The sequence below is a fragment of the Filicampus tigris genome, chromosome 11 (assembly GCF_054856515.1).
Source record: "Filicampus tigris isolate MCC_2025a chromosome 11, RoL_Ftig_1.0, whole genome shotgun sequence".
Classification (NCBI taxonomy): domain Eukaryota; kingdom Metazoa; phylum Chordata; class Actinopteri; order Syngnathiformes; family Syngnathidae; genus Filicampus; species Filicampus tigris.
The window spans coordinates 14,773,180-14,799,702 of record NC_141227.1 but is presented as its reverse complement, the minus strand read 5'-3'; the positions used below and the strand labels follow the sequence as shown (position 1 = coordinate 14,799,702).

The following is a 26,523-nucleotide window of genomic DNA, read 5'->3' as shown; positions in this document are numbered from 1 at the left end:
CCCGCAACTCACCTTTCAGATGTGCCAAGTTTCTCCGACCCACACATTCCTGTAGTGGCGCGAGAGATCCTCCAGAAAATGATCCGACAGTTTGCCGCTGAATATACCTCAAAAACCGGCTCTCCTCAGGATAGTGGCTCAGCCCCCCAGCCACGCTCTGACCAAAGCGCGCAGTCCCCAGCCGTGACTTCTGGGGCTCCGCCGAGCAGCCCCGCCACCGGCGTGGCGGGGCCCGTACACAGCCACAACCCCGTCCTCAGCAAGCTCCTCATGGCCGACCAAGAGGCCCCTCTTGACCTCACCATCAAAAAGACCCCGTCTGAGCCCAGTGAACAAGGTAGTGTCAAACCCAACAGTACAGGACAGTGTAAATGGCATTGCATAAATATTCAATGTCAACTAAGCTGTGTGTCATTTTTAACAGAGGGAGTCCTTGACCTGTCCATCAAAAAGAGTCGCCATAGCGTCAGCAGCTTGCCGGCCCCCAGTCCACGTCTTACTCCCAAGTTGTCCACAATCAAAGGGTAAGAAAAGTTCCTCTCTTGGTTCTCTTCAGTCTCTACTCCCCTTTTGTTCTGATGTCGAAGTGAAAATCAAAACGAAAGCCACAGTTAGAATTATTTGACTCGTGCCTAAAAATAAAAAATAATGCAACAGGGCAGACACTTAATGCAAAACCTTTTCAAATCTGAAAAGTTGTTTGGGAGTATTCTCAAACAGTACTGCAATTCATCTGCACCACATTACAATATGCATTGTGCAGTCTTATAAGTTTAAGAAGATGTACGCTGTAAAATTTTGACAGTCACTGGTGTTGCAGCCGGTGACTTACTTAATCAAATGTGTTTAAGGGGCTTGAAAAATTAGCTTGACCATGCTTTTGTGTACAATAGTCTTCATCGTTGTCGTAATTGTTTGGCAAAGCTGTAATTCACAGTACAATTAAGTCCTTGTAAGTGAAGTTGCATTCATTTTGCATAGTTTATTGCGCTCATCTTTTGTAAAGGAAAGCAATCCCGCTATTAAACTGCCAACTGAATCCTGTAGGGAGGTTTTGAAATGAAATTCAAAGATGTTCACATGGTGAAAAATAGCAATTTATGGGCTGTCAAAACAAAAGCATCACCCGTACGTCTGCTGTTCTATTGGTAATATATGTAGTTTGCATTTGATGTGTACAGTCTATCAACATTCACATCAATCATTTGTCGGGCAAAATTGCTGCTACCAAAGCCATGAAAATAAAAGTTCCCTTGGGAAGACATTTATGCGAATGCTACTGCTATTTCACATCTCTTTGTTGATGAAATACAAATTTGATGGGATGACTAAAAGCAGATGAGATGAACCAACAGCCTTATATGCAATGCGAGAGCGTTTGGTGTGAAAAGTCCCTCAAGCTTTCCACCCACCAATCCTTATAATGTATAATGATAAATACTTCTGCAATCACTGCAAACTTTTTTTCCCCCCCATAAATTTACTGTTGTCCTCAGAGGACTGAACCAGTAGGTAAAAAAAAAAAAAGTTTCCCATTCACTTTGCAAAATGCAGTTGCACAAATATTATTAGTTTACATTTATTTTGTAGCATTGTTATCATCTATTTTTGATTAATGAAATGATCTTGAATTAGATTTCTTTAATCCTGCTGCTTTTTAATGCTGACGTCAACAAAATTTCATGATGAGATTGAACGTAATGTAGCTTTCCCTGCCTCATTTCGTAGTCACCTTCCATTGATTAGACTTTGATTTGGACATAAACACAACAATCACCCTCTGCTGGCTTACTCTTTTATTGCTGTGCTTGTTCAGTGGTAACGTCACACACAAAATGTCAAAAGCTGTCAGCGCATTTCTCATTTTGTGTTAATTATTAGTGTGCCAAGCTGCCTCACAGCAATGCCAATAACTGGACACGCATCCTTTTCTTTCTGGCTTTACTCATTTTTCTTTTCTTTCTTGTGTTGTGTTTGCCTTCTTGTTTTATTTTGCCCGTTATCGTCCATTTGTGTCTTTTTTGTTGTTGTAAGCAAATACATGTCAGATTTGAGCCTTTTTTGTTGTTGTTAATATCACAACCAACCTACCATCCAGTCTTTTAAAGCAAAAGAGAGTGATGTTACCAAAGCAAGGTCATATAATAAAGGAGTGGCCAACATCCTCCCCTCCCCAACCCATCCTCCTTTAGCAAAGAGAGAAAGGCACTGTGCAAGCTCTGCTTACACCCAATTTCCTTCCGTCCAATCAGGCGATCCTTGAGCGCGGACCGACAGGATGGGAGGAGGAGGGAGAATATCGGCCACTCCGCCCGTTATAAGCCCTCCTCGTCTCTCGCGTACTCTCTGCACATCAAAGAGGAGGTTGGTCTGGAAAGCGACCCAGAGTCCCCTCTCAGCCATAACCCCGGCGCCACACCCACTGACCTCTGCGGAAATGGAACGGGGCCCTGGAATTCCAAAGCTCATTTCGGGGCACTCCTCAAACTGAAAGCCAGCAGTGAAACTGGCGAGCACCTTAAAGACATTCCCAGGTTGTTGGAAGCTGCCAGCCTCTTCTCAAAGTCTCTGTCCTATGGTAAAGGAAACCACCAGGATGCCTGCCAAGACCACAGCACCTCACTTTATCATTCCAACTTTGACCTCAAGATTCCCCAGGTGCGAGTTTTGACCACAGGAACGGACTCGGCTTGGGATCCTCTGCTCTTTGAAAATTCTGGTTCACTTTTAGAGAATGGCCTGAGAAAGAAGCTTCATTCCCTTCTGCCCCGGCAGAATCGCAAAAAGACCAATGGCGTTTTCTGGCCCCGTGACACGGACCGGCAAAACTGTGTCCTGGATTCAGAATCCGACCTCGCCAACAAACCACCGAGAAAGAAACGTGGCCGCTACCGCCAGTACAACACAGAGCTGCTGGAGGAGGCCATCGTGGTGGTGATGGGTGGGAAAATGAGTGTATCCAAAGCTCAGTCTATCTACGGCATTCCCCACAGCACTCTGGAGTACAAGGTCAAAGAGCGCATGGGGACCTTGAAGCACCCCCCGAAAAAGAAACTGAGGCTGCTTAGCCAGCTCGACGAGCAGAGCCGTTCCCATTTTCCAAAGAGTGAAGAACTCCAGCATATCTCTGAGGAAAGAGAGAGCTCATCCACAGAAAATGGGAGTGGTTTGCATGATGGAAGCCTATCACCAAATTAATAAGAATAACCCTAAAAATGTACAAATACTTTTTTAACAAGGTCAAGGCATGTTGCGTTTATGTCCATAAGCCCAAATAGTTACCGGTATTTCTAAATTGTGAAATAAGATGAATAATTCCTTATATTTGGCCATTTAATATGGCCAGCCATCTGTTTTTAACATTTCATGGTCTATATGCACTACAGGATTTTATTATTGTGTGTACTATATTTATTTTAGTTTTAGGTTGTCCCATTTGAAAGATACTCGGCTCCTTAAATTCTGATTTCTATCCCTTCAGAAGAGAATTGAAACATGCCTGGGTGGCGCCCCTCAATGTCTACTGCCAGTACTGTTCTCAACTCTCAGTTTTACCCGTATATGTAGGCCTTGTAAATAGCAGTCAAAGCATAATGAGCATGATGGTATTATTGTCATTATATTGTATGTCTGACAGTGTGAGTGGTGCGTTTCAAATGCACATGGCAATCTGTATGTTCGAACACTAATGTACTCAAAGTATGTGTTGGCTCCACACAGGTTTATAACTCTTGCTACAGGTCCACTTCTTAGCCATCAATACCAGTCAAGATTTTCTTTTTCTTTTAAAAGATCAAGCACAATTGTTTTTTTTGTGGTATATCTAGATTCACTGTGCTGTATTTATGAATGGTAATAGTTTATTCTCAATGCCTTCACAAAGCCTCAGGTTCACTTCAGGCTAGGATTCAAGACTTGTCTTAAACAGCGGATTCACTGTACGCTTGCGCATACTGTACTCTATACCTCAGTCACATATAAGCTTCGGTAAACAGTTGTCTCCCCTTTTGCCACCTCAGTTGTTATATAGAATTGGCAATAATTCAGGATGTCTGACTGACAGGACAACAACAATGTGCCCTAATTTCAAATGTCTTCACAGCTTACCTTAACTGTTGGTAGCATTTCAGTGCCGGCAGAAGCCTTCAGTGACTCAAACGAGTCACTTAAGGGCTCAACTTTTCAGATTGCAGGTTTCAAATAATTTTCTCCAAGGCAGAAGAAAGTGTCTATGTGAAACTCATCATACAGTTCATATGTACGCTAATTGTTCATATGTACGCTAATTGCTTGCGCAACATGATGAATGAGGAGTTGGGTCACTCCCAGCTATACGCAGTTTAGACAGTAAAGCAACAGTAATTTATGGAAACACACATTCAGGTTTATTTAATGGAATTGTTTAGTGACAGTAATGAGATCTATCTGTTTTGGTGTACATGTATATTTGCAGTCTTTATTTTGAATGGTTGATCTTTCGAAATAACTGCACAAACTAGGCTATATAAGAACGTGTATTTTTTTTCTAATGCAGGGCATTTTCTTAGTATTTTTGTTTTGACTGCTGGAAGTAACTGAATATTTTCTGATCCACTGGAACACCTCAGTGCGCATTATCGCATATACCTCAGGGCATTCAAGACCAACTATTCTCTTATCAGGTTGATTACATGTATGTAGCAAATCTTGCAGGCTTTAGGTGGACACCACGTTGAGTAGATTTTTCTTTTTTATTGCTTTTCATTTCTTCTCAGAGGATTTCATGTAAATAAATGCAATTTATTTGGTTGTTATGTATCAGTGGGCCAAACTCACATTCATGAATTGCCCGATTACATTCATGGATTAATGAACCAATACAAAAGTCAACTTGCCACATCCATTTCAAATTCAAATGTCAGGAAAAAAAAATTGTTGCAGTGACAATCATCAAGCATCTGTCAGTCTAGCGTTCACTTGACTGGCCCTTCATTTTTGCAGCAAGTGGTTGGGTATCACATCTGCTGTCACGGATGAATTTATATGTATTACGCTTCACTGTGATATTGTCTGTCTCTGAAAAAGTGAAAGCACTACAACTGATACATAAATTCAAAAGCAGTTTAATGGGTGCAAACGTGTGTAAATACCGTAATTGCGACTGATAGCATGATTACACTTTATTTTGTGGACAAACAACAATGCCGAGACAGGTCACTTTCTGAATTTTAAGGTTTGTTTGTCTTTGATTGGGGAAAAATAAGGTACATATTGTGTAAATGCAGTATGCAATGTAGTAACCAGTTTTGATAAATAATTAGATTAATCATCGCTTTCAGTCAGTGAATGTACATTGATCTAATGATAAGTGTTAATAGACACCTACATAAATTAAATGTATTTCATGAGATTAAGTATATCTATCTATTGATACATGGATGCAAAGTAATGAAATATATTTTGACCTGTGCTGACACCTTTTTTTTGCATCGCTATTTCTAATGAGCCAGGATAAGATCAACAAAATTACTCAACTATTTCCGTTGTATTGTATATGAAGAGTTAACATAAAAATTGTAAAAAATATATATATACTTTGCATGACTGAGCTATCTGTGTGAAGTTCGATGTATACTAAGGTCTGATCTTTGAAATACTACTGTTGTAAATGTTCTTTATTGTCGAGTAAACAGTGTGTTGACGTAGTGAGCCTGAAATGTTCAGAATCTGTGCAATGGGTCACTCAGGATCAACTATCTTTATAGTCTGTAAGATTCAGAAAACTTTTTACTCATATTATACTTCAGAGATAAGTTGACACATTGTGAAATGTCGTGGAACTGGGTTGTGATGTAGTCTGCATTTTATACTGTAGCGGCTATTTTGAAAAGGTGTTCAGAAAAGGCATGCGTGTGGTGTCCGTATCGCTGTGCTGTAGTGAAAGAGCGAGAGAAACCCTCAGGGATGAAACCCTTACCATTCAGAATTCAGGTACTCTTTACTCCTTTGGTTTTACCAGCAGGGATTGAAATTAATTTGAAAAACACAAAGTGCCACTATGGCAGTTCTTATTTTTACTCTTAAAAAATATTCTAATCCCTTAAGATTTACATGTAAAATATGTTTGCCATATTATATTCAGATTTAAAATCAAATGCATCTTTTTACCCTCCCTTTATTTTTAGTTTTAGACAGTGAATGTCAATGCGACCGCATCTGCAGGTAGGAAATGATAGTCATTGGCTTCTTATTAACATGTTCTGCTGTAGTTTACATTGTCTAACACAAGCCTGGATTTATTTGGGTGGCCGTTTGTTGTTAAACTGAAGGGTTCAACAAAAAGGGTCCATCATTCTTGCCTCATTTATTCGCTCTGTACAAAAACCAAGACTCTCAGCATAAAACAATGTGGTTCAAAGTGCAGTTTCTTTCATTTCTAAATGAAAGAAAAGTTAGGCTTTCTTCCAAAGTTCAAGCTATAGCCACAATGTATACAGTATAAAGTTGATTTACATTTGACATTTCCAAGATAAAATAATGACGTTCTGTTTTACAAGTGTCTCAGGAATTCATTTTGTAGACCACCGTGTAGTATAGCTTTTTTTCCCAAATGACATTTATCGGAATCCTATAAACATCTATGTAATAAAAATAGCAAACTATAACGTATAAGAATTTTGTGCTCAAAACTACCTCGCTGACACAATGTCAGCAAATATTTATGAAAAAACACATATTACATGATGTGATGTAAATCTATCTCTTTTGAATCCATTAAATTCCTCCAGCGTAAATGTTTCATTTTTACATATATCCATATCTATTTTTATTTTGTTTGTTGATTTAATTTGAAGAGCACTTGTTTATGTCTTTATTTGCACGGCATAAAAAGTTGACACGATGTATGTATTCTATATTTGCCCCAATGTACTTTGCTCTTATAAGTAGTAGAAAAAGTAATTTGTTTTAAAGTCAGTGTCTTGTGCATGTGTAGAATTTTCTTAATGTGACAATAAATAGTGTGCAAAGAAGAAAACTGTAATATCTGTAACAATGTAATCGGTCAAGTTCACTGGATTTAAATTGACTTAAAAAATCACTTATTCTTCTAATAAATATGCAATGATAAACATTTTTTATGCCTGTAGTTTTTTGTTCAACTTCTGCAACACATCATTCTTTCTTTCATTGTAGACCCCAAATTACCCGGGAAATTAATCATATTAATAAATATGCTTTTTGTTGTTGTAATGTCACATTTCTTTTCTATCTTGTTTTCTGCAGTGAGTGTCAAGACGTGCGCATTGCAAAGGCAAAAGAACTCCAGTCCACCTCAACACTGGAACAGTTCATGGCCAAACTCTGCCGCCACCATCAGAGAACAATTGTTGACGCCATAGGTTTCCTGCAGATGGAGGTGGCAGCCTCCAAGACACGGCAAAGTAGTGACTCTGGAATCCAGGGAGTGCCGTGCTCCACTCCAAAATCTGGCACAGTCACGCCTGAGAAGTTGGACTTGGAGCTAGAGTTTCCCAGCGAATCCCCACCAAAATTTGAAGTCTTGGATATGTCTTGTTCTATCCATAGCAGTAGCGACACAGAAAGAGTTCCAGAAAATGCAATTCCATTGGCAACATCTGTTGCTGCTTGCCCTGTGTTGGATCTTCATAGCCCTGGGTCAGGGAGCAACCAGGCTCTTATCCCCGTAGACACTGAGAACAACCGTAATGGTGATCATGCACCTCTTAAAATGAAAATAACGAAAAGCAGTAAGGTTGCTGCTGGTAAAAAGTTATCTTGTGTGCTGACAACCTCACTTACATCTGACTCTGACTCGCTGGAAGACAAACAAAGTAACACAAATTCACTGAGCAGAATGGACACTCATGGCGCTAGACTCAGCTCATCTCTGAAAAGACAATATCAGCTAAGTCAAATGCATCATGCAAGGCAGAGCAGAGCTGTGTGGCAAGCCGAGGGTGTACCAACCAAACAGTTTTCAGTTCCGGTGTCTCTTAGCGTACACTCACCACGAACTGCCAGGAAGACCATCCGGCCATCGACTCAAGAACGCACAAGACACTCTCCTTATAGGACAGTCGACCCTGATCTTGGCCACTGTGACATAGTTTACATCGACAAACCAATTACAGAGTGTTTTAAAGATCAACGTAATTTGATCCCTCGTCGCAATGCTAGAAAAAGCACTAGGGGACATTTGTACTCTGATGAAATTTGGGAGTTAAAAACTGTCCGCACATTGGCAGGCAGGGGTAACTGTCTTAATCCAATGCCAGAGTTGATTACGCTGGTTACCCCCAAACAAATCCTTTCCAAGCCGGAAGGTGTACCCCCGGTAGATATGCCTTTTGCTGGAGCATGTAGAGAGACAATAAGTGAAGGGACACGCTCAGAACTGTCTGAGGAGAGGATAGTTCCAGGGACAGGAGATATGGTCGAAGTGGCAGCCAGTGAAGTAGAAACTGTAGTTATAGTAGAAACTAGTCAGACAGATCAGGCTCAGACCCCCTCACCTAAAATAAACTCTGTAACAGAAAACACATCAAAAGATGGCACAACAATAATCAGAACGGATAATGAACCAATCCAGTTAAAACAAGGTGAACCTGATGTCAAGAAAGTGAGTGAAAGTGAGGAAAGTGTAGCACATGCTTCATTGGAAGAGACAACGGAATTGTTGAATGAAGCTGAACCTGAAAAGAATGAATCTACTGGTAAAGTAAGGGCAGAGACGGCATTAGAACAATCAGAGAAAATCAGCATGAAAAAAGCTGAATCTCACATTATATGTGATAAATCAAAGAGCAGTGAGGTGGTTCCTCTCCATACTGGCACACCATCACTCATAAATAATGCGGAGAACCAAGAGACTGAAAATGAGAGAGACAATGAGAGACCCCAGGAACCACAGCAGGATGTACTCTCTGAAAACAGACAAAACACAAGAAAGTCCAACAACTCTGGTTCTGCTGAGAACAAGATAATGAATGAGCTAGAAAGTCCAACAATTGCTGATGAAAGTGTTGTGCCTGTAGCAACATTAGAAGAACAAGATGATAAATATGATATTACTTCAAAGACACTTGATACACTCTTAAAGGAATTACCTCCTTGGCGTAGAAAAAAAGGCACCGTTGTCTCTCTACCAAAGAGGTTACAACAAGCAAAGACGATAATCGTGGGCTATGTTAACGGGAGACCCATATCAGCCTCTGACAGAAGTCTGCGTCGTAGATCAAACTCCAGTAGCACCTCACCAATGAAAGGCTCTGTGAAACAAAGTCAGAAAGCACTGAAACAGTCTCAGGTTGACTCAACTGAAACCAATAATCTGGTAAAAAATATCCCTGAAACAAAAATGCCCAGACAATCCATCGTGAACACACCTGAGTGTCCGCTAGTTTCATCTTCTAACATACCGGTAAGACCAACAATTGAAGTCTCACACAAATCCCAACCAATCCAGCCACACAAGCTTATTCAGCAAGACGAGCCAACTGAAACCAAACGACAGCTAAGATCAGCTGGCCAGAAGTCAGATGAAACTCATGCATTAGCACCTTCTTCAAATGTAGTCCCATCCATTTCACCTCCAAAACGTAGTGCGCCCTGTGCTCCTCCACAACTGCCTCCTTTTTCTCCTCCTCGAGCAGAGTCATTGCCACCTGCAACCCCTGAACCATCCCAAATGAGCACTGTCCAAAAGACACCAGTGGTGCTAAACGTTGAACAAACACAGTCAATTGACGAAACCCCAAGTTTGCTGGTCAGACATAAGTTAAGATATTCAAAGGCAGGAGCAAAGGAAGGTAAACATGAGCACCAGCAGTTTGGTGAAGAGTTAACCAGTCCAATGGAGGATCAGGCACCCCATAAGACTGAAACGCCAACAAATGAAACAAAAGGAAAACGCGTTCTTAGAATGGAGCCGATGACACAGAAAGCAAGTGTATCATCTTCAGATGACAGTAATGCAAGTTCACATCTTAACAGCACTTGTAGAGTAGACAAACCCCCAAGAATGCCACTGAGGAGTGAAAGTAGCAAGGCTGAACAGTCCCCTCAACCTGCCCCTGAATCCCCACCAGAGAAAAAGAAGCTTTCTTTGCGATCACAGAGGTTGTCGTCACCCTCCACCAGTTCGCTCTCAACATCCGGAAAGAACCCCGAAGTGGCATCGCTTGCCAGAACACCTCCAGAGAAAGTAAAGCAAACTCAGACGAAGGCCCCTTTATCCACTGCATCATCAATCTCCCCTGTAATGGGACCAAGATACCAGCCGCGCAAACAGACAAACAAGTTCTTAGAGGCACTGACGGGAGAGGAAAATAAACAGCTGCTTACCAACTTGAACCTCAAATATGATAAGATGCAGAAAGGCTGGCTGCAAATGGAGAGAGATGGCCAGACACCAGCAAAATATAAAAACAAAGCAGACAGACAGGCTGCCATTTGGAAAAGTAAACGCAGGGCCCGCAAGCCAAAGTCTTTGGAGCACCAGAAGTGCTCACCGGTGCAATTGCTCTTCATGAAGGACTACAATCTTTCCAGTATTTGTCGCTGGTTCCTAGAGTCAACGGAAACACAGTCTCTCATCATTGTTAAGAAAGTAAATACACGTCTTCCATCTGAAACTCAGCTGTGCTTCCACAGCTCGTCCAGCGGGTCAGGAGCCTCTCAGGGAGTTTTTCCAAGCTTACAGGCAGAGCGCTTAAAGAAACATCTCAAAAAGTTTGCTGTCACGTCTCCTGTGAAAAACAACCCCAAAAGTCAGAAGCTGATAGCTAAAGCCCTGGAGCAGGAGATAACCTCTGTCAAAGGCAAAGAGAGGCGAGAACCTCCCGGTGCTGCTCACGCTTCCAATCAGTCGAATGTCTGTGTTGATGCTCAGGGACAAGGTGAACCCCAGAAAGCTTCCGGGAAGCCCAAGAATCCGACGAGTGCCAGGATTTTGAGAAAATACTCTAACATTAGAGGGAAGATGCAGGTCCAGCAAACCAACGTACGTTTAAAAGGTGTCTCCAAAAGCTTAAAAGCTAACAATGTGAAAAGACTTTCCACGGAATCTGTTTCTGAGTCAGCCGTCCTTCCTCCTCTGAACGCATCAAAAACATCTGTACCTGCTGTTAATAAGCCCATGAAAGTGACAAAAATGGTAAGAAGGAAAACCTTTGCAAGGAAGCGGGTGATGAGACATCGAGCTGCCAAAGCTCAGGATGCGAGTCGTGGAACAAGGTGTTCACAGCGACTGAGTTCTGTGGTCAGTTTATCAAAGAGCAAAGCGGACAAAAAAACATCGGACGATGACAAAGAAGTGGAAAAAGTCGCCGTGAGCAAAACGAATGCTGGGAAATGTCAAACAAATGACTCGCCGGAAAAACGAGAAATCAAAGATACTCCTGAGGCCGCCTTGCCAAGTGTGGACGTCAAGCCTCCAAGCGTTCCTGACCAAGTGCTGACAAGATCCCAGAGAAAAATGGAAGCGACGACAAAGAGACCCAAGATAGCCAAGGAACAAGCGGCTCTCAAGCCTGTTAGGAAGGTGGAGGACATGAGCAAAAAAGGTGCCGTGAAAAGAAATCGCTCCGCCGTGTGGCCGCGTACCAGATCGCAGGAGCTCCTGGCAACTCCCGCTAAGCGCACCAGGACATCCAGATGAAACAAACCCGGTTCGTCTTTGATCGGGAACTCAAATCTGGAAAATCTTGATCTGGAAAAGTAAGACCTCACCAAAGTCAGGATGCAAATGCCTTCGGCATATCTTTGACTGACAAAATGCAAATGCGCTGGTTTGCTGGGTGTCGGCTCAGCGCTTCAGGGACTGCACGCGGACCACGGCGGCTTATTTTTTTTATTTTTTTATTTTTATTTTTTTTGGGGTTGTATGTCCTGACACAGCCAGGCAAGACAAAAACCTCATTTCTTTTATCGGGCGCTGTGGCATCCAGGTGACACTAAACCATTCTCCCTCCATTTTTTTTCCTCATCAAATGAAAACTTGACATCTCCGACCCATCTTCCAATCACAGCCGATGGCCATGTGACTGTCGTGACTAGGTGCCTTATTTATAAAGTTAAAGAATGTTTCCAAATCTGAACTCTCCTTCTTGTCCGTAGTTGGAAAACAAAAGCGTATGCAAATAATTTCATCGTGTTAACTTGACTGACAGGTGAATTTTTCTATGCCCACTTCCACAGCATTAACTCTGTTGTAGTTGCATTAAGTTTAAGTACTTTGTTTTGTTCATGAACCTGTGCTTTATTTATGTCAAGATCCATTCAAACACCCGATTAGCAAGCCTGCCTGGAAAATGATGAACCACCGGGGATGTTTTTGTTGTAGGAAGCCTGTGGAGCATTAAAGGAACATTCCAGGCTGTTGAATTCACGTTTAACACTTTTATCTTGTTCATTTTCATCCTCCTTGATGTAATGTGAAGCCACACTATTAGTACCAGTTTTAGCACTGTTTCTATTTCATTCTGGTCACCCCTTCACATTTAAATGCAGACCTCGTCCTTCCCACCCCTTTATTATTATTATTATTGTTATTTAAGTACTGCGTGTCACCTCCTAAATGTAGCCCATCTGAAACAGTCCACCAAATATTCAAACTTGAACATGTTTATTCTCTACACTTGCTATTTAAATATTTTTGTTTTTGTATATTAGACAGAGAGAAGTGCTTTATTTGTGGTAATCTCAAGAATGAACTGTGCTCATGTTAAAATGGTTGTATTTTTGCTGGAGTTGATATAAAGATGGCTGAATTTGTTTGCTTTGTCTTTGGATTTTTAGTATTTTAGTTTGCAGCGTATTCATTCATTAGTTCATTCATTCAGTAATTTACATCTTGCTGATTCATAACAATGAAGTTAAATCATGACACAAAACAGAAGATTGTGCAGTTAATAGAATAAAACGTTTGAAGAATTTTTTTTTTTTTTTTTTTTAAATCTTAGAAGACTTCAGGAGTAATTTCACAGAATAAATGTCTGGGTCGCTTTCCTTTAGACCACCTTTATCATGTAGTAAGTATCCTAGTTCAAAACGGTTGATACTGACTTAACATCGACTTGTTTATGTAAGGTGACACGGCTGTCAATATTCTCAGTTTTGTGCATGTGTTTCCTCATAAAATTCCAACTTTATTTTCATAGGATTATTACCATGTTATTCTTGTAAAGATGAGGACTCAAAAAAAAACTTTTTCTTCTCGATACTATTTTTTTCTTGTAAACAAATAGTTTATTCTTCTGTAAAGATTGCAACCTTTTTTTTTCAAATTCATATCTGAGACCTTTTCTTTAATATAGTACAAGAACTCATAAATTACCTCTTTTTTAAAATGTTTTTTTCCCAGCAATATGGCTTTGAAAATCAGACTATTCCTGCAATGACATTTTTTTGGGAACACTATTATACACTATTGAAACTTTAATACTTTCTCAAAATTGTGGCTCAGAATAATTAGAAAATAGAATAGAAAAAAAATCTATTAATCTATGCAGCAATACCTTTAAAATGCCACTAGGTGTCAGTATGACTCTAAAAGCATCTTCCTGTTTGAATTAAGCAGTTCATGGAACAATCACAGAGTTCTATGAGGGGCCGTTAAGGACATAATTCAGGAATAGCTCTCACGCTTACCACTAAAATGCTTTCATATACACTAGTGAAATTTATGTTTCTCATTAACACTAGTGAAATGCTTTGATATACACTAGTGAAAGACTCTCGTAGACACCAGTGAAATTTTTGTTGCTCATAAACACAAGTGAAATGCTTTCATACACACTAGTGAAATGCTTTCATACACATTGGTAAAACACTCTCATACACACTACTGAAATTTTTGTTGCTTATAAACACTAATGAAATGCTTACATACACACTAGTGAAATGCTTTCATACACACAAGTGAATCGCTTTTATACACACAAGTGAAACGTTTCCATACATACTAATGAAATGCTTTCATACACACAAGTGAAACGCTTTCATACACACAAGTGAAACGCCCACACTTTTTCAGCCTGAGAGCTACTTATGACATGACCGAGTCAAAATGATCTACCACCTACTAAAAATGCAAAACACATTATTTATAAATATATTGAGAATTATTTTCATACGTACCGTATATACTGGTGTACCTTGCATGACTGCATGAACCTATATAGCACAATACAACAACAAAAAATACTTTGTAATTACCTTACTCTGATGACTTGCACTGAATGGAATCAGCCAAGGGCGCATAGTCTGGACAGTAGTTGCTGATAGCCAGCCTCAAGCAGATTTTAAGCAAGAACAATCCGCCCATTCGCTCTATTCGGTGCGAATAAAACAAGTTAACTTCTTTGCACACTATGCTAATGCTAAGAATATTGCTGTCTTGGTAAAGTTCAAGAACTGTAAAAAAAAAAAAAAAAAAAAAAAAAAGCCGCCGTGAACAGGACGCTGTGTGCGACGTAGAATGCCCGATGCTGACTGGCTGCCGCAAGGGGAAATGGCAAAAAAGTTGACTTGTTTTATACGCGGCGAATGGAATGAATGGGCGAGTTTTTGGTGCTTCGCTCCGCGTCCCACCGCTCCAAACGCATCATTCGCGCCGCCCCGCACGCAACCACGCCCGCCTGTGCGAACTACATTGACTCCAATTCAAACGCGCCGCCAGAAACGCTGGTGTGAACGTAGCATTAACGTAGCAATACAGTAGTGAGGACGGATGATAGGTTGGCGATCTACCCACAATGCCTTTGTGATCGACCGGTCGATCGCGATCGACGTAATGGGCACCCCTGCTCTACATAGTCGTTTTGTTTTTCACAATAAACGCCTTACTCTACATGGTGTTTGTTTTTGTTTTTTTCACAAAAAAACGCCTTACTATACATGGTTGGTTTTTTTTCCACAAAAAACACCTTACTATGCATGGGCATTTTTTTTTCACAAAAAATGCCTTACGCGTGGTCGGTTTGGTTGTCATGGGAGCTTCCAGAATGTGTCTGATCTGAAGCCTTTCTCTCCCTTTGTCTACTGTGTTCAATGGACACAAATCCACTTTGAGACCAGTGGTCTCAACTACTAGCTAAAATTGTACTAATAAAAAGACAAGGGAGTTGTTAAAAGCACACACATAGTTTAATGAATGTAAAGAGTGGAGGTTTGGTAAACATTTTGTCGGTGGCACTACATACATTCAGAATCATTTTGAGACTTATTTCGCTTCAATCCCACCATCAAGTCCTGTGGCAGAGAAGCAAAATCTTTTTACAACATTGTGTGGTTTATATGAACATAGTTTTGTATATCATAGCTCTTACTGATTGAATTACAGTACATCTCAATATAGCACAAGCACCACTAAGATGGCTACCAGGAAGTTGTACTTGCACACCAAGGAGACGTGAACCGACAGAAGCCAAGAAAAAGAAGTAACATTCCACGAAAGGTGCGCCTTTATGAGGCCCACAGCCTATAAGGAGGACGGTGAGCGTCTGTACGGTTACATAATTACCAGAATCCCCAATCCCAGAACAGTATGTGATCCATTCTAAACTAAAGGACAGCTAAAAGTTACCACTTCATGAATAAGCATATTTATTATCTGTACACATTTATACATTCAGCTATGTGCTCACTGCAATTGGCACCTCAAGAAAACTTTTTTTTTTTGTTTTTTTTTTTTTAAATACCAGCTAGAAAATGGCCTGACCTTTCATTATGTGTCTTAGCGGTTGCACGGTTGTGTTATTTTCTTAACACAAGTCATGGTTGACAGCAGCTTATCATGTATGTTGAACTGTAGCTTCATTGATTTTTAATTAACATTTTTAAATTCATTTTTAATTGTTTTCTTCTTTTTAATGTTTTTGAAAATATCAGTACAAAAAAATAAATAAAAAGAGGAGTGAAAACAAGCCGATGCGCTCCTGAACGGGATGTAATATTCACATGGAAGACAACATATACAATATTTAACGACAGAGTTCTAGAGCAGACCAGCAGTGGCTCCTATACAACGTGTACAGATGCATCGCAAAACATTTTATTTGAGAAAACTCCATTTATTTCAGTAGTTCAATTCAAAAAGTGAAACGGCATATAGATTCACTGCACAGTGAAATACAGTATTCACGATTTAATTTCTTGTCATTGGATCATTATGGCTTGCAGCTAACCCAAAATTCACCTTCTCCAAGAAACTATTATGTAAGATAAAGTAATAAAGAAATTAGGTAAGAATTGTTTTTTTGACAAATATTTTCGCATGTGTTTAGTGAATTTGTATAACGTTTCACTTTTTGATTTGAACTACTGAAACAAAATTTCCCATGATATTCCAATTTTAGATGCGTGTGTGGCCCATTACAACTTGCCATTAAATGTTGGACAAACTATTATAAAAAATCATAATAAAAAAAAAAAAACACCAAGCCAGCGCCTTTTACCACCAACCTTCCACTTAACATAGAAAAATACTATACCAAAAAAAAAGAAAAAAAAAAAAAGAAATACAAATATATATATATATTAGAATCTGTTAGGCATTTCTATATAAACGGGGAGGTTCCTTTTTTTGAAGGTTACATGGTGAAATAAAATACAAACAAAACATGAGAAATGACGACGATACAACAGAAAAAAAAATCAAATAAATCAATTACAAAGTTTTACGTGGTTTTTATCAGCAAACTTTTTGCTCCTCTTGTTTTTAATACTGCAGGTGTCAAGAGGAGGAGATGCTAGATGGCCCCCTGCTGGACGGAAGGGGCAATGCATGCTGGGGGACTTGTCGAGCCCAGTTAGTCACTGCATCCGCACTTGATTATGTGCCACTCGAACATCTTTTTCTGCGCGTGTGCGTGGATTTGTGTGGTTGACTGACAAATAAACAACAACATCCTGTCATGTGACACTCGGCTTGGCCAACGGTCCAGCTCCCTTCTTCTTTCATTTCACCCCCCACACTGTCCTCACTGCTGTTTATGGGGGGGGAAAAAATCTCTGGAGCCTTTTGAGTTGACACTCTGTGATACTGCAGCTCACAAAGCACATGTCCTATTTTACAAGAGTCGGAGTCCTTAATATATAGATAGAGGTTTTATATATATTCTTTAGAATCTCTCTTTTCCATCGTGTTCTAGACGCCGCAGCCCACGCAGCCGCACTTGATGCTCTTCTCCACCTCCTCGCTGAAGGTGGTGCCGTCGCTGCACTCAAACGTGTATTTCCGGCGCTTCATCCGCTGGCTGGCGCAGCAGGCGCCCGCCTCGCACACGCCGCTGCATTCCACCCAGGACACGGTGCGCGTCGTCTGGCAGATGGCGTAGCCCCGCTGCACCTGGTAGAAGTCCCGCATGGGTTCGCCCCGGCACGCCGACTCTGCAGGGTCAAAAGACCACCAAAGACATTTTAGTCAAATTTTTTCCTCATAAGATTAGGGTATGAAAAGGTTTTTTTGTACTGGGCCAAAACTATTCCCACCATTAACTTGAAAATGACTATGTTCAGTAGTCTATCCAAACTCTTGTTAAATGGGAGTCAGCACACCCCTGCCACCATTTAAAGTGCTTCTGATTTACTCCAAATAAAGTTCAGATGTTCTAGCAGGCTTTTCCTGACATTTCTTTGACTATCAGAAGCTTGAAGGTTTTGTGGTTGTATTGATTCGTTATTTTGAACTGTTCATAATTCCCTTCACCTTTACAAAGTCCCCATACCATCACAAAAATCAGGCATTTGAGCAGGGGTGTGTCGACTTCCTATAGCCACCGTAACTGCTGATGATTAAGCAAGGATATCAAACCTGCGTCACAGAGTTCCCCGGTGTAGCCACTTTCGCAGTGACAGTAGGCGTCTCCCGTGTCGGAGATCTGACAGCGGCCGTGTTTGCAGGTCAGCCGGCGGCAGGGGTTGAACAGCTCCCCCTGTTGGTTGCACAGCGCACCGCGGTAGCCCTCGCTACACTCGCAGCGGTACGACTCGCTGTCCAGTGGGATGCATCGGCCATGGACACATCTGCAGACACATATCGGCCCTTTTAACGTATGGTACGACCAAAAAAAAGGCTGAGTTTGACAAATATTAAACTTATTATACTTTAGATGACTATTTATCTTATTAAAACAAGATCCAAAAGATTCTGTTGCTGTTTTTTTTTTTTTTTTTTTTTTTAGGAGGCTGGCACAGAGTGTCGGCCGTGCTGCGGCCAACATACTTGCTCCCTTGACATGGGTTGCTGGCTGGCAGGTCGCACTGCGGTCCGACCCAGCCCGGCCGGCAGTGGCACACGGGCCCCTGGAGGCCGTCGGGCTGGCAGATGCCGTGCACGCAGTAGATCTTCTTGCAGGGCTCGCAGCCCGGCACCACGCCGGGCTTCATCTGGGTCTTGGTGAAGTCCTGCAGCTCGTTGTTGATGTAAAGGTTCTGGATGCAGCCGTGAAAACTGGAGCTGTTCTGGATCTGCCACAGGCGGAAGGCGCCCGGGTGTACGCCCACGGGCATTCCTGGGGGAGATCGCAAGGTGTTTAGAGGAGTGACGCTTGCCAAGTAGCAGCACAAACAGACAGTTAACACAGGGAAGGTAGGAGTGAAATGGAGGAAAGGCTTTTCAAGCATTGTGTGTCCTACGGTGCCTTTTTCAAGAATTGTCTCGCGTGATGCCTCGCGATACCAGAGACTCAAATTACGAGCTTTTTGAGAGCCGTCATACCACCATCTTTTTTTTTTTTTTTTGCTTTGATGCAGTAAATTCAACACACTTTCCAATAAGCAACAGTTTGGCAAACAATTCATCAAGAAAGAGGCTTCAAGCTGTTAAATGCCACTCCCGATTGATGTTCACTGTCAAACTAAACATAAAACCAAGAGAATTACACCTTGGGTATTTAAAACAAAACCGACCCACCCCCCCCTAAAACCCCCACAAAAAAACATTGCCTTTAGAATCGCCCCTCTTAACTTAAGCTTAATGCTAAAGAATCTATTTTGCAGTGCATAACCCTTTCAGCAATTGATTGAACACAAACAGTGCAGCAACCTGTTATATTTTCATATAACAGTATTCAGCCATGTGTTCTCCAGGAAGAATGACTAGTATTAGTGCCGTACTGGTGAGCTGAAAGAAGAGTTGTCTCAATGAACAGTACTGTATAACTGTGTGTCAGCATTCAGTTAATGCAATGTGAAAATTATTCATTAAAAAAAAAAATCTATTTAATCATGTCATGTCATGTCATGTTTTTAAAAAGTACAATATTATGGGATGCTATTTTTACACATTAGAATACACATTACAACAGCTGTTGGTTTTTGGGGAAGGCTGGAACGGACTACTGGCATTTGAGATACGAGTGATTTGATTTCTGAGCGTGGTCTCGGAATGTATTAGACTCTCAAGTCAAGGCAGCTCTTTGAACGGATATCGGCAATTATGCACCGTAAGACACAGCATCCTCGATAGAAAGGGAAGCAGCTCACATGAAAAGTCATACAAAACACGTTTGCAGCCATTACTCGTGACAACCGGTTTAGTGGTTACCTAGCAACAACTCATCCACATGGCACGATGTCAAAAGAGGTCGTAAGACACATGAATATTTTGTGTGCTGGTAGAAATAATTTACGTGATAGACAGTCACACACAAACACTGTATAAAATGTGTTACGCTGGTAGTAACTAGCAGTGACTCTCAAAGGAGGTAAGGGCTCCCTCTAGTGGTATGTGAAAGAGTCACTGTACATTAAGTACAGTTCAGTTCTATCTAACATTTAAGTTCAATACAATTGCATTTGGAAGAACTGTTTGTTTTGAAACATTTCACTAGAATATGTGGCTCGGTTGCGGACGATGAGGAGAGGAGGAGGGGGTTTTCGGTTGTGGTGGTGGTGGTGGTGGTGGGGCGGGGGTGGGGGTTGATCAACAGTAGTGTAGTAGTTAAGAGTGCCTGAAGAGGAGGGAGGTGTGTTCTGGAGAGGGCCCCTACCCCCCACGTATAGTGGAGCCTCTCCGTTGAGGGGCCGCACCGCCCCGAAGCTGTCCATGGTGGTGGGGAGACCCCCGTCGATGGACAGGTTCACCATCTGGTCCAACGTGACCAGCTCCACCGTGTGGAACTGACCGTCGTTGATGGTCTCAGCACTGGCAGGGGGGAGCAAACGCGGCAAATTAGACCTGAAGCGATCATGTCGCCGCGCTGCAGTGGGGGCGGCTGACCTGTAGATGGCGTGGCTGGGCTGGCTGCCCGGGTCGTAGCTGACCTTTACGTGACCTTGGTACAGCTCCACCGCAATGTGATCATTGTCTCCGTTGTACAAGAGGATGCCGTTATCCTCTGCCGTGGAAACCTGCAGACACAACAGGCAGGGAGGTAAGGGGTGGACTGGTTCAAAGAAGAAAGTCAGGTTGAGACTCAAGTAGGAGGCGGAGCACGACGACGTGTACCTGCAGGGTGATGTTAGCCTGCGGCCAATTTTTGAGGTCGGAGAGCAGCAGGTAGGAGTCTCTGTCCACAAAGTTGACGCTGACTAGCTTCTCGCAGCGCGGCCCGCCAAACTCCGGGGGGCACTGGCAGAGGGCGCGGCCCCCCCGCTCCACACAGGGGGCGCCGTTCTGACAGTCGGCCAGCTCGCACAAGGACAACGGCGAGGGAGGAACTTCACACAGCTGACCACTGTACACAGAATAAGAAATAGGAAGGATCAGAGATGGATTTTTTTCCCCTCATTATTATAATTTGATGTATGATTATTTTTTTCAAGGTACTCTTCCCATGTATTTTTTTTTTTTTTAACAAACACAAAAAATATATATATATCTGTATTACGATAAACAATATCAGATTTATTCTACATATATTTTTCTGGTCTCATAGTTTCGGTTTATGCTAAAATAAAGGCAAATGAACCATGAATTAAAATGAAAGACGTGTTTTTCACAGAAAAACAATGATATGCTTTTTATAGTGTCCTTGAGGGCACAGAAAGTTAGGTACGTACACAATGTATGTACTGTATGGATTCTATGTATGTACTGTATGTACAGTATGCATATTTTTGTCTTTTCAGTGGACAGTACTGTAACACCGTTATAATGAAAAAAAGAAGTTGGATGAAAACCTTTCAAGGCAACAAACTTCGATCAAACTTCAAATTGGGCAATTTAACTAAATGCCTTGTTTTGGTGAAGTTTGGCAAAAGCTACAAACAAAGAAATAAAAGTTCTCAGAACCTTGTATTGAACCACAACTTAAAAGATACACTTGAAAACAACTCAGCAAATTGATTTGGAGCAAACAACTTGCTTGCTTTGTCGGGCTAACTCAGATTATTGCCATAAATAACAATCATTTATATTTGAAACTATAGCCCCCAAAATACAAATTGTTGTTTTTACTTTTTTTCCCCAGTGTGCCTATGCTCACCTGAAACCTTGCTCACACTGGCACGTGTACCCGTTCAGCTCGTCCACACACTGGGCTCCATTTTGGCAGCGATGCTCCTGACAGTCGTCGTAGTCCACACTGCAGTCGTCACCCACGTAACCAGGAGCGCACACGCACCTGATGCGCACAAACGTAAGCACTTGAGTCAAATGTGTCTCTATTGTGGTTGTATTTCTTGTGATTTTTATTTATTTTTTTTTTAAAAATCACTGACTTGGGCCCAGAGGAGGTGATGAGGCAGGTAGACTGATGTTGGCAGGGGCTTCGTCCTGGGGCGCACACGTCCTCCATTTCCTCACACATCTCCCCTGCACGCACGCCATTTGTAATATTACAAACAACAGCGACGCGAAGGTGTCTAGCGCTGGCCCATATGTGTCAGTTACCTGTGTAGTAGGGGGGACAAAAACAAGTGTAGTTGTTGACTCCGTCCACGCAGGTGGCGCCATTTTCGCAGTCGTTGTCCTCGCAGTCGTCAATGTTGGTCCGGCAGGAAGGGCCCTCGAAACCCAGCGGACATGTGCAGCTGCAACACACGCGCACGCAAACACACATACATGTTTTGTGAGACTTCAGCCGAGTCAGCATCTTTTATATATACATTCTCAATCAGTGTTTTTTTTCCCTTATAATTGGTTAATTCAAATGTGTTTATTCATTTTTAAATTCAGTTATCGAATTAAATAATGGGTCATTTATTGTAAATGATGAAATATTTGTCATTTTTTCTACAGTGCGTATATTTCACATGATTTGGTTGGTTAATTGGTTAATAATCATAAGTCATTAAAACTAATACAATAAAAAGGACAGCTAATAATTATTTATTGTTTGTAACGTGCTTTGTTACAGCTCCAGTTGTTATGAATTGGGCTGTATAAATAAAATTGTATTGTATTGTATTGTATTATTAAAACTAATTATTCTACAGAGACATTTTTTTTTCTGCAAATAACCTCATCTGTCTGTTTTAAAAATCAAAGGTTACTCCAGTTGATTTTATACACATACAGAATTTTTCCATATTTCAAATTTTGCAGAATTGTGAACAACACTCTTCTGAGTGCTGCGCCAAATTTTCAAGACTTATTTACTTTTGCTTCACAGAGTATTTAAGAAACTTCAAAATGGGTTGTACGAAATCTAAATCAAACACTTTTTCACTTTCCATTTTTGAAAATTAGCGTTAAAAATGAGTTGTGTGAAATTGTTTGAATCTAAGGGTTATTTTTTTTTTCACAGTAGTTAAAAAAAGAGTTATCTTAAATGTAACTAACAGTGGTCAACTTATTTTTCACTGTAGGAAAGTTACAAAAAAAGTATGTGATCTAAGAGGTTACCTTCTTTTTATACTTGTGTGACAGTTAAGAATTTATAAAAATAAAATTATGTGAACTCAACCTGTTTTACCCTTTTATGATGGTGAAAAGTGTTGTGTTTTTTAAATCTTAGTAAAATAGTATTTGCTTTCTTTTTGTGCTTACATAAAAGTAAAAACATGAAAAAAAAGTTGAATGAAATGTAAATCTAACTGTATTAAATTTTTTTACAGATGTATCGAGCAAATATTGGGGGGAAAACATTTTGTGTTCTTAAATCTAGTCCTATACTTGCATTAAAATGTTGCATTTATTATTACCTGTACACTAAATTAACCTATACTGTAATAAAAAAAAATACACATTCCAATAATTTACAACTTTTATGATAGCAACTGTTTGATCCTAAAATGTATTTTTTTTTTCTATTTCCACTTTGGAGGCTCGGCTGTATATTGGATGATCTTCCTCACCTGTACTGCCCCTCGTTTTCCTCATCCACTTGGCACCGCCCTCCGTTGGCACAAGGGTTGTTCACACAGGCGTTCAGAGCCGTCTCGCAGTTCTTGCCCTGAGATGACAATCCGCGCTCACACCAGCAAGACGACGACATCTCCGCTCAGCGTGCTCACGCAACTCGACTGACCTTGAATCCTGGCGCGCAGTTGCACCTGTAGATGTCCACCGGGTCGCTGTGACACACTCCCTGGTTCTGACACGGGCTGGACAGACACGGGTTACACTTGGCCAGCACCGCTGTGTCCGCTTCACCTACGTGGATGGAAGAAACAAAGTAAGCACGAACCTCCGATACAAGAACCGCATAGAAACGTCACATTTGTATTCTGAGGAAATGCACGCTGCATACAGGTGTACTTAATGTCCTCAATGTACATCAAGGTTATTATAGTAAACAAAAACCAACGAAATAACTCAAACTAAAATTGAAAAAAAAAATTGAAAACTGATAAAAAAATCAAGCATTTAAAAGATGAAAATAAATAAAAACTAACAATGCTGCTCTAAAACTAATGAAAACAACCTGAATTAAAAAAACAAACAAAAACATAAATAATCATAATGACAAATCCCAAATTATTATGACCCTGGTGGACATTCGTCTTAAATGTCCATCATAGCTCACCCGTGCATTCAAATTTCTTTGCTGGTGTGGTGAGCAGGAGTTTGCCCACCAGACCGCGTGGACCAGCACAGCGGGCGATCCCGGGCTCTTTGTATCCGGTCTTGACCCAGTCGGACAACCAGCGCAGGCGGCAGTCGCAGTGCAGCGGGTTGGCGCCGATTGCTCTGAGAAAAAAAATATCATGAAAAAAATCCCTCAATGAGATCAAATCTTATTGTGTGTTCTAATTGGACACTTTTCATTTCGACTTTTTTTTGTGCTGTGCAATCAAAGTTGGATTGTTTTATTGCGGTCTGCGCTGGATTAAGTGATATTCTAGTTAAATATTTTCTCTTTGACAGGGCGACAGGGTCAACGTGTACTGTTTTATTTATACTATGGCATTTTCATTGGCTTTTCATATCGCTTTTCAGGATTAAAAACATCCCACCACAATCCAACCTTATTGAAAAATGAGAAAATAACATTTACTGAATATATTTTAAAATGGTTATTAATCCCATTTGTAGAATATTGTATTCCTTGTTCCACCTTGCACGTCCAGCCCTATTAGTGTAGTACCCTGCACGACCATCTGATGTCTCTCTAGACCTTCAACAAACAAAGACAAACTATTACATAGCAGGGGCGTATTAATGGATTTGGGGGGCCTAAGGCCCTTTCATCATTTTACTGCAAAAATTCGGAATATCAGCTAAAAAGTGTAAGTTCAGAAACTTCTATTTTATTTCCTGAGCCAAATGAAGTCTTTAAAATCCTTCTTGGGGATTATGTAACAAGTGAGTCTTCTCAACACTTAAACTGCGATCGATAAGATTGATTAGCATGTAATATAGCTGACCATTTCAACCGCTGTGATATTGAAATCTTCGTAATGGGTGTCATTCTACATTTTTCATCTCGACTGCATCCTCCTCTGCTGATACTGACAGCGGCGCTAAAGCTACTAACGAGAGGGCTCACTGTTGTCTGTTATGGATATTCGGTGCTAAAACGGTTTCCCTCTTGCCTTCTCCGTCAGCTAGTTTTCCTGAATCATGCCTATAAGAAAATGGAACAGGCCATTGCACGATATGGTGTGTGAATTAAGACTGAAATGATTAAAAACAGTCCGTGTTTGCCTAATGGGAAGTCTGCCCGTGAATCACTCAACCCTGTGTGTAGTATGAGTACAAATGTGGAGGAACAAAAGAGATGGAGAAAGTATTTATCCTCCATGGCGCACTGCCAAAGAGTGACTACGAGACGCTCTTCGGCACTTGCATCACGGTGGGATCAATGCGGATTCTGTCCTGACGCTCCCGAATCGATGCGCTTCCATTATGGCGGCGCACAGGCTCATCTTTCAGCTCGCGCCAATAGCTGACACCTGACATCTGCAAACACGGACGCCACTTGACCGGGAGCAAAGATCAATGGCGAGTTTAGCCCGGACGCTTCAGAATATCTTTCTCCTCCCTTGGCCACGCCTCTCGCCCTGATAAGTCTATTGATCAGGATTCGGGAATGACGTGTGCAAAAAAAGTGCAGACATAAATAAACATGCACATCCGTGCGGACCGTCTGAGCGTGTGTGTGTTTTGGAGATAGAGATGGGACAGTGGAGGGCTCTGTGCATGCTTAACCGCAGCGCGCCTAATTAGAGTAAAGGGGAGGGAGGTCGGGCCCACCAAAGAGGACTACAGACCGGCCACTGTGTGCCGCACGGCTGCCTGAAAGCGTTTGTAAATATGTTTGACTGCGTGTGTGCAGATGATATTAGATAAGGTGGTGAATGTAGCGTGAGTGTGTGTGTGTGTGTGTGTGCGCGTGATACTTACAAGTGGGAGAGAGACGCCACATCGCCGAAGATGCCATCAGGAAGCTCTGAGATTTCGTTGCCATGGAGAGACCTTCGAACCAGAGGTGGGAGTAAGTCACACACTTTACGTACACGTCACAAGTCACCGTGGCAGAAATCAAGCTTGCCCTGTCGAGTCATCACTTGGGTTGATAAGCAAGTCATAAGTCAAGTCATACACTCTTGCTCAGTCACAATGATGTTTTTTTTTTTCACTTACCATAACACAAAAAGTATATTTACACGTTTAACTGGGAGTATGAAAATACACTATAAAATCAGTTGGGTTAAAATTAACACAATTTGGGGTCAAAATGGGACGATCCACTAATTGGGTCCATTTGATAAACCTTCTTGCATTGTTTTGTACAAAACAGACCAATTTTTTGGGGTTGTTTTGTACAAAACTACTCATTTTTCTGTTGTTTTCTGCAAAAATAACCCAGAAAGTTGGGTCAAATTGACCCAAGTAATGGATTGTTCCATTTTTTACCCAAAATTGTGTTATTTTTAACCCAACTGTTTTTAGAGTGTTATATACCAGTACTGTAAAAGTGACGCAACTGGAAAGTGTTCAAAACAGAAACAAACAGCATGATAGTCATGAGCATATCACTCTTAAACCTAAAAGTCAGTCCTGGGTCCAAAAGGGTTCGAGCCATGCTGGGTTATTTATACCCAGCGCATTGGGTTAAGGATTCGATTCAGCGCAATGGGTCAAGATTTTGATCTAAAAGGGGGGAAAAAATACTCATACTGATGAGTTAA

General features: G+C 41.3%; 2 protein-coding genes across 8 annotated transcripts in view; one reads left to right on the top strand and one right to left on the bottom strand.

Annotated features, from left to right (window-relative positions):
- The window catches only part of LOC147139883 (ligand-dependent nuclear receptor corepressor-like protein), a 29,509-nt gene extending 12,033 nt beyond the window's left edge, over positions 1-17,476 (top strand). Inside the window, exons 5-7 of one of the 4 annotated variants that reach the window (XM_086044500.1) lie at positions 20-337; positions 425-524; positions 17,154-17,476. In XM_086044500.1, the coding sequence (XP_085900626.1) occupies positions 20-337; positions 425-524; positions 17,154-17,181 (446 nt within the window). In that variant the 3' untranslated portion in view covers positions 17,182-17,476. Of the gene's footprint in view, positions 1-19; positions 338-424; positions 525-2,252; positions 7,112-7,263; positions 12,775-16,732; positions 16,923-17,153 lie in introns of those variants that run through there. The other 3 variants (XM_086044499.1, XM_086044496.1, XM_086044498.1) reach the window with 3 other exon arrangements.
- Positions 15,849-26,523, bottom strand: part of slit1a (slit homolog 1a (Drosophila)) — a 97,355-nt gene continuing 86,680 nt past the window's right edge. For 2 of the 4 annotated variants that reach the window (XM_086044501.1, XM_086044502.1), the window contains 13 exons: positions 25,736-25,807; positions 23,916-24,079; positions 23,418-23,542; positions 23,245-23,342; positions 21,839-21,978; positions 21,667-21,760; positions 21,432-21,569; positions 20,453-20,681; positions 20,225-20,355; positions 19,956-20,149; positions 18,227-18,515; positions 17,816-18,027; positions 15,849-17,391 (listed from right to left, as the gene is read on the bottom strand). In XM_086044501.1, coding sequence (XP_085900627.1) covers positions 17,150-17,391; positions 17,816-18,027; positions 18,227-18,515; positions 19,956-20,149; positions 20,225-20,355; positions 20,453-20,681; positions 21,432-21,569; positions 21,667-21,760; positions 21,839-21,978; positions 23,245-23,342; positions 23,418-23,542; positions 23,916-24,079; positions 25,736-25,807 — 2,128 coding nt within the window. In that variant the 3' untranslated portion in view covers positions 15,849-17,149. The remainder of the gene's footprint in view (positions 17,392-17,815; positions 18,028-18,226; positions 18,516-19,955; positions 20,150-20,224; positions 20,356-20,452; positions 20,682-21,431; positions 21,570-21,666; positions 21,761-21,838; positions 21,979-23,244; positions 23,343-23,417; positions 23,543-23,915; positions 24,080-25,735; positions 25,808-26,523) is intronic. The other 2 variants (XM_086044503.1, XM_086044504.1) reach the window with 1 other exon arrangement.